The sequence below is a fragment of the Lactuca saligna genome, chromosome 2 (genome assembly GCF_052625555.1).
Source record: "Lactuca saligna cultivar CGN05327 chromosome 2, ASM5262555v1, whole genome shotgun sequence".
Taxonomy (NCBI): domain Eukaryota; kingdom Viridiplantae; phylum Streptophyta; class Magnoliopsida; order Asterales; family Asteraceae; genus Lactuca; species Lactuca saligna.
Window position 1 is genome coordinate 185,933,331 of NC_136418.1, and position 8,755 is coordinate 185,942,085.

Consider the following 8,755-nt stretch of genomic DNA (forward strand, 5'->3'; position numbering starts at 1 on the left):
ATTAGCTAAATGTGGTTAATCAGGTAGTAAAATATTTCAATTTCAATTCTTAGTTTAAAGCTTTTTATTTCAGCATTCAATGTAGTAGTCTATAAATGTTTGGATCCATGTTTCACTTTTGACAGAACATTAGAATAAAAACTTCCAAAAGTTCTTCCAAGTGTGTACCTCTAATTCCTAATTTAATTTGCATATTTTGAGTGTGTAGCTTGATATTTTGCTGTCTGCTTTCCAACATTTGGTTTCAGAGCATACGGTTCATGCCCAAATATATCCGCTACGAATCCATGTCGTCATCTAGCCAACTTGTTACAAAAGAGAATGGTGGAGTGCCATTTCAATGTCCGATGTTGACTCGCACAAACTACACCACGTGGGCAATTAAGATGGAAGCTATAATGGATGCCCATGGAATATGGGAATCCATTGAACCAGTAGCCGGTGAAGCTGTGGATGAGAAGAAGAACAAGTCGGCTCAAGCTTTTCTTTTTCAAGCAGTACCTGAAGATATTCAGTTGCAAGTAGCGAAGAAGAAGACGACAAAAGAAGTTTGGGAATCCTTGAAGTTAAGGCACCTGGGAGTAGATAGGGTACAGAAGGCCAGATTACACACACTCAAAAGTGATTTTGAGGCATTACGGATGAAAGACGGAGAGTCTATCGATGAGTTCACAGGAAAATTGAGTGGGATGATTTCAAAGTTTAGCAGCCTCGGTGAAACCCTTGAAGAAAGCACAGTGGTGAGAAAGCTACTTGATTCAGTTCCAGACAAGTATCTCCAGCTGTTGGCATCGATTGAGCAGTACTCAGGTTTGGATAGCATGCCTTTTGAAGAAGCAATTGGCAGGCTTAAGGCTTACGAGGACCGACTAAAGTCCCGTAGCAGCCAAACAAGTGGGGAAGCGGGTTTGTTACTTAATCAAACAGAAAACAAGCTCAATCAAAAATCTTCATGGGGTGGGTTCTGAACAGGCGGTAGAGGACGGGGCCCGTCACACCATGATAGAGGGGGTCAATCGGGTGGTCGTGGTAGAGGAAGTGCATGAGGCAGAGGTGGTCGGGGCAATTCGTCGATGCCTCATGACTCAAGTAATAATCTCCAAAGAGGAAGGGATAAGAGTCATATTATGTGTTTCAATTGTGAGGAATCTGGTCACTATGCATCTGAATGCAAAGCACCGAGAAAAAAAAGAGATGAGGCAAACTTGACTCAGACATAAGAAGAAGGACCCGCTTTACTGTTGACTGTCCATGGTGAAGAGACAAACAACATGGTGCTACTAAACGAGGACAAGGTGTTTCCAGGACAGAAAGGAAACGAGAAAAACGTTTGGTACTTGGATAATGGCGCTAGCAACCATATGACCGGTGTGAAAAGTTTCTTCGCGGAGCTTGATGAAAATGTGACTGGACAGGTGCGATTTGGTGATGGCTCTAAGGTGCAAATTGCATGAAAAGGATCCATCTTGGTGGAGTGCAAGGATGGTGAGCAACTTCTGATACCGGATGTATATTTCATACCCGCTTTGCATTGCAACATCTTGAGTTTAAGGCAAATGACAGAAGACGGGTATAAAATCGAGATGTTGCATCAGTATTTGCGGGTACATGATGAAGATGGAAGGCTGATAATGAAGGTTCAACGATCTAGTAATAGATTGTACAAAATTTCTCTCCATACAACTCAACCTGTATGTTTAGCTACTAGCTTGGATGATGAGGCATGGTTATGGCATGCGAGACTTGGTCATGTGAACTTCAGGATCATAGAATCCATGGTTGAAAGGGAACTGGTGTATGGAGTACCAAAGATAAAGCATCCTACATAGGTATGTGAAGGATGTTTAATTGCTAAGTAAACCCGACAATCGTTCCCGAAAGAAACTCAGTGGCGTGCAAACAACCCGTTGGAGTTAGTTCATGTAGATTTGTGCGGACCAGTAACACCAACTACAGTGGGAGGCAATCGATATTTTTTTCTTAATTGTTGATGATTACAGCAGGTATATGTGGATTTATGTTATTGAGACCAAGGATGAATCTTTTTCAGCCTTCAAGAACTTCAAGGCTCGAGTTGAGAATGAAAGCTCGTTCAAATTGAAGGCATTACGAACAGATCGAGGAGGTGAATTCGTCTCCAAGCCATTTGCAGATTTTTGTGATAAAGAAGGAATAAAGAGGCAATTGACGATGCCCTACTCCCCTCAACAAAACGGGGTAGTAGAACGTTGTAACAGAACTGTACTTGGAGCTACAAGATCATTGCTGAAAAGTATGAATGTGCCAGAGACTTTATGGGGTGAAGTCGTTCATCATGCTGTATACATTCTCAACCAAGTGCTAACTAAAGGAGTGAAGAATATGACACCATACGAGGCCTAGAAGGGAAGAGAACCGACACTCCAACACATTAGGGTTTTTGGGTGTTTCGCACATGTTAAAAGACCAGCAAACTAGCTCAATAAACTTAGCGACAGAAGTGTGGCAATGGTGTACTTGGGAGTGGAGCTAGGAACCAAAGCATATCACTTATTTAACCCTAGTAAAAACAAGTTACATGTGGCCCGTGATGTTATATCTGAAGAAAAGGTTAAATGGAATTGAGGTGTAGCCCAAGGAAGTGAGCCCACATTGAAGCCTAGTTGGTTCCAGGTGCCTATTAATGTTGAAGTAGAAAGAAGGGGACAATGCCAAAATCAACCTGGTGAAGAAGATCTTAGCCCTATTGTCGACGACACAAGTGACCTGGTATCACCAATATCAACTCCAACAACCAAGTTAGGTAACTCATCAATTTTATCTTCGAGCACGGGAAGCACATCAATTGAAACACCAGGAAGTAATCAGAGCATCAACAGCTCTGCCTACGATCATACACCTGTTCGAGGGTTTCGATCATTATACGACATTTATGATGAAACACAACTGGTAGAAATGGAAGATGAACAAGAGGAATCGATGTTCATTGGAGATGAGCCTTCAACTTATTCTGAAGTAGCATGTAACCGAGAATGGGTAGACGTAATGAAAATAGAGCTTCATTCGATTGAAAAAAACCGGACTTGGAAGTTGATTGATCTGCCTTGTGGTCAAAAACCCATAGGGTTAAAGTGGGTTTTCAAATTAAAAAGAGATTCTTATGGAAAAGTAGTACGACACAAGGCGAGGCTTGTCACGAAGGGATACGTACAGCAAAAAGGAGTTGATTTTAGCGAGGTTTTTGCACTGGTGGCTCGGATAGAAACAGTACGCTCGTTATTAGCTCTGGCTGTTTTTAAGGGGTGGCAGGTGCACCACCTCGATGTAAAGTCAGCCTTCTTGAATGGTGACTTACAAGAGGAGGTGTATGTAACTCAACCTGATGGCTTTATGATTGCAGTAAAGGAACACATGGTGTACAAGTTGAATAAAGCTCTTTACGGCTTACGTCAAGCACCAAGAGCTTGGAATGTCAAGCTTGATAAAACACTCAAGGAGTTGGGTTTTCAAAAGTGTCCCCAGGAACAAGCTGTCTACAAACGCCAAGAATCAAAATTGGTACTAATTGTTGGAGTGTATGTTGATGATTTGATAGTAACAGGTTCGAGTGAAGAAGGAATTTGTGAGTTTAAAAGGCAAATGCGGGAAGTATTCGACATGAGTGATCTTGGGAAACTGTCATACTATCTTGGAATGGAAGCTCAACAACACAAGAACATAATCTCTATTTGCCAAAGGAGGTATGCTCAAAAGATATTACAGATAGCTGGCATGTATTATTGCAACTTAGCAAAAAGTCCCATGGAACCGAAGCTTGACTTGACCAAAGATGAAGAAGGAGTGCTGGTGAACGCTACACATTATCGCTGTCTCATTGGAAGTTTGTGTTATTTAACTCACACCAGACCAGACCTAAGTTATTCAGTGGGTGTCGTTAGTAGATACATGCAGTCACCACGAGAAAGTCACCTCAAAGTAGTTAAGAAAATTCTGCGATACATCAAAGGGACTATCAACTATGGGTTAGTGTATCGGAAGGGAGGAGACGGGAAGATACTCGACTACAGTGATAGCAGTCACAATGGGGATCGTGAAGATGGGAAAAGTACATATGGGATGGCATTTTATTTTTCAGGAAATCTAATCACTTGGTGTTCACAAAAACAACGAACAATAGCTTTGTCTTCTTGCGAAGCCGAGTTTATGGCGGCGACTTCAGCAGCATGTCAAGCTTTATGGTTACAGAGTTTATTGAAGTATCTGACAGGTTCTAAAATTAGCTGTGTAAAGCTTCTCGTATACAGCAAATCCGCAATTGAGCTGATGAAGAACCCAATATTCCACAGGAGAAGTAAACACATCAACACCCGATATCATTTCATTTGAGAATGTGCAGATAAGGTTTCATTTGCGTTGAGCATGTAAGCGGGGAAGAACAAAAGGCGGATATCTTGACCAAAGCACTCCCACGAGTCAAATTTGTAGAAATGCGGAATTTGTTGGGTGTTGAAGACCTGAAGACATAAATCAGGATTAAGGGGGAGAATGTTGGAATTAATCCTGATTTGGTTCATGTTTAACTAAGTTTTTAATGCATTAAATATGAATAAGTGGTTACCATATTATTAGCTAAATGTGGTTAACCAGGTAGTAAAATATTTCAGTTTCAATTCTTAGTTTAAAGCCTTTTATTTCAGCATTCAATGTAGTAGTCTATAAATGTTTGGATCCTTGTTTTACTTTTGACAGAACATTAGAATAAAAACTTCCAAAAGTTCTTCCAAGTGTGTACCTCTAATTCTTAATTTAGTTTGCATATTTTGAGTAAGTAGCTTGATATTTTGTTGTCTGGTTTCCAACATATGTAGAAATGTACACAATTCCATATTGCATTTATTTTTTTGTTAACATTAGTCTATAACTCTATATAATCACTGAAACTTGTTTTATCCTAAAAACCCTTAGTAATACATCCTAAAATGTTAAGTAATAAACTTGATGTTATGAATTAGTTTCCGAAATAGGAATAACTAGACTAGAATGAGATCTTACATTCTGAAAATATATGGAATGTCTAGAACGACATTTATTGTTTTTCATGTTTTTCTATTTTAATTTAATAAATAGTATTGATTTATATAAAACCAATATAATTGCATAAGTACAAAATTAGAAGAAGTCGTTTGAATGGATTTGAAGTTTGCCCACACTACAAAAAAGGGGAGCATTAGTGGTGATGACTTTAGTGGCGACATGTAATATACGCGTTACATGTTACCGTTAATAGCAGTTGTCGCCGCTAATGCTGCTACAGTGTCGATCCGCGTCAAATGAACCCTCTCCGTTTGATCTGTTTTTTATTCAACGATGGGAAATGAGAAAAAAGGGCACTGTCTTTTCCCTCCATGGTTGTCGCCACTAATACCTTAGTGACGCCGCTAATACACGTCGCAGATAACCCCCCTACGTCTCTTTCATGTTCGTTCTACCTCCTTTCATTCTTGCAACGTTTACCAGCGACCATTCAATTGTCCGACAACATTCGTTTGCGCCACAGGACTCGTCTCCGACAACCATTACCGCCGTCCACCAATGGAGCTCCATTATTACTGACGACCACTCATTTTCGGCGATAAAAGGATCGATTTAAGGTACGATTTCTCCCCTAGTTTCTATTTAACTTCTGTTTTGGTGTTTTTTCTTACTGGTTTTTAGTGTTTAATTTAAGGTTTTTGGAACCCTTGCCGAATAATCTAATTCTGCCAGGTCTATTGTCGGAATTGTTGCCGAAAATTTGGAATTCTTAACGGAAAATCTCGAAATTACACCAGCACAGGTTCCTTTTCATGACTTTTGAAAGTATATATGTGATTTGTATGTTCTTATGTGTTATTTGTATGGTTATTTTTTGAAATTTCAGAATTCTTACCAGAATTGTTGCCGGAATTGTTTTGTTTGTTATTTGTATTAGTATTATTTGTGTATGTATATGTGTATGAGTTTTGAAATTATATACGTAATTTGTATGTATGGAAAAAATGAAAAAAAATAAGTTGCTATAATAGAAAAATAAGTATGATGCTATAATGAATATGTATAGGAAAATGTTTATTGTATTTGTATCAAATTAATATTAATTATAAAATCAAATTAAATTAATTTTAAAATAAAATTAATATTAATATTAAATTAAAATAAAATTAATTTTAAAATCAAATTAACTTAATTTAAAAAAATTAAACCCAGATCTTGTGATTCTTCATTACACTAAACCGGTTCTTTATAATTATACATATATTATATTTTATAATTGTTAGGATATTATGAAAATAAAAAGAATCGAAGATAATAAAAACTTGTGTTGTAATAAACTTAAACATATATAGTAAGGTGATATTTTAGTTTTAAAATTATTCATAATCATAAACTGTTTTGTAAAAATATTTAATTAAATTTTCTATTATTAATTTAGATATTAAATATAGTTATAAGAAATAATATAATAATAATGTTATTATAATATTAAAGTATGTTTTTGGTGTAAGTTTTTAGTATGTGGTTGGAATTGAAAATGTTTTGGTGAAAATTTACACAAAAATAGTGTAGAATAGAGTGTTAAGGTTGGAATTGCTCTAATAAAATCAAATTAAATTAAATATAAAATCAAATTAAACAGTATATTTTTAAAACCATAACATTATGTAATATAATATTAAAAGTATGACGTCATAATAGAAAATAAAAAAAAGTATGATGTTATAATTAACAAAATTATGATACTTTTTGTAATGGAAATTTTATTTGAAGTCTAACTTTTATTCATATTGTTTGTTTAATTTTTATTTATGTTGTTTGTCTATATTGCATATCTTATAATTTTGAAGGGTAACTAACTTTTATTCATATTGTATTTCTATATAGTACATCTTGTAATTTTTACAGGCTACAAATGATGTTTACTTAGGGAATACTCTTTCTCATGATAGGCGATGTTATGGGACTTGGACATGGTGGTCATGGAGCTGGGGATCCATCACCTTCAGGAGGCTTTGGTCACGGACAACATGAACAATATGGTAAGTTTTATTATGTTATATTTATTATCTATTCTATTAAATTTTATTATAAGTTATCATGACTAATATTTTTAATTGTATTTTTTAGCCGATCTTCCAAAAAAAGAAGAGGCTTGTCAAAGAACATCGAGCTAGGGAAGTGGATTTCGATTTCAATAGGGAGATCACATATTCCCCTGTCGGGAAGTATGCTAATTGGTTGTCACATTAAAATGGGAGGTATTTATGGAACAATGTCCCTTTCAATGTATACGGTTGGGACAATGTTTCCCCCGCGTTAAGGAATGCAATAGTTGTGCATCTAAAGGTAACTTAGATAATATTTTAAGTTTAGTTGTGATTGTTATTTAATTAACTAATTTTTTTGTATTTGTAGAATAAGTTTGATTTGGATAAGGTTCACTTCGATCTGTAGTGTGCTCAATTGTTGCGGAGTATTGATTCGAGTCTTGCAAAAGTTTACAGAGGCTGAAAAAGTAAAGCTCATTCTTATTTTAAGCTTATCGAGGGGGGGGGGGGGGGGGGGCTGCAGATATCCCAATGACATTAAACAACCCCCAAGGGTATGTCACCTGAAAATTAGGCGAAGGCAGTCAAACATTTTCAAACGCCTGAATTTTTAAGGTGTTCGACGTCAAACATAGAAGTCAGTGTAAAACAACTAGTTGTAAACAGAGGGGGGTCGAGCTTCTACAATAATGCATGATTCAAAGAAGTAAGTTACGATATATTTAAATGTTTATTTCAAGTATAATTAATCTAATTTTTAATGTTAAATCGGATATCACTTGGATCGAAGCATTCCGTAAGGCTAATTTCAATCGCCAAGGGGTATTTAATAGTCCTGCAGTAGAGCAATAATACGTAAGTGGTTAATTTGTATTTTCATATAAGTGTTTATATCCTCAACGGTATTTAGTAATATAATGTTTATGATGTTTATTATTTTTTGAAAATACATAATGCTTTACTCCAGGAGATCAATCAACAAACCCAAGCTTCTTCTGCAGCAAGCGATCTAACACCAAGTGATATAAGAAAATGTTTTGAAAGAATATTGGGTGTTCGACACGGACATATTAGAGGCATTGGGCGTAAACCTCGTACCGTTGTGTCTATGTACGATCAGGAACAACCGATAACATAAGAACCACTACAATCACATGTAATTGTTTGTTTAATATATATATTACAATGCTATAATGGAAAGTAGAATCCTATAATGATATGTTGGTTATAGTTTTATATGTTGATATTTTGTAATTTGGTAATTTTTGGAAAGTACAATGCTATAATGATATGTTGGTTATTGTTTGATACGTTGATATTTTTTAATTTGGTAATTTTTGGAAAGTAGAATGCTATAATGATATGTTGGTTATGGTTTGATATGTTAATATTTTGTAGTTTATTAATTTTTGAAAATAGACTGCTATAATGATATGTTGATATTTTGTAGTTTGAGAACTTTTGGAAAGTAGAATGCTATAATAATATGTTGGTTATAGTTTGATATGTTGATATTTTGTAGTTTGATAATTTTTGGAAAGTAGAATGTTATAATGTTATGTTGGTTAGAGTTAGATATGTTGATATTTTTTTATTTTGGTAATTTTTGGAAATTTTAATGTTATTATGATGTGTTGATAATATATTTTGTTTTCTTTGTATTTGGAAATGTTTCAAACGATACTAAAGGA

General features: G+C 35.6%; 1 protein-coding gene across 1 annotated transcript; it reads left to right on the forward strand.

Annotated features, from left to right (window-relative positions):
• The first annotated feature begins 287 nt into the window (after positions 1–287).
• LOC145030507 (uncharacterized) lies at positions 288–968 on the forward strand. The gene has a single exon (XM_078978862.1). It carries the CDS (start codon positions 288–290, stop codon positions 966–968), a length of 681 nt encoding a protein of 226 aa, XP_078834988.1.
• Positions 969–8,755: the final 7,787 nt, after the last annotated feature.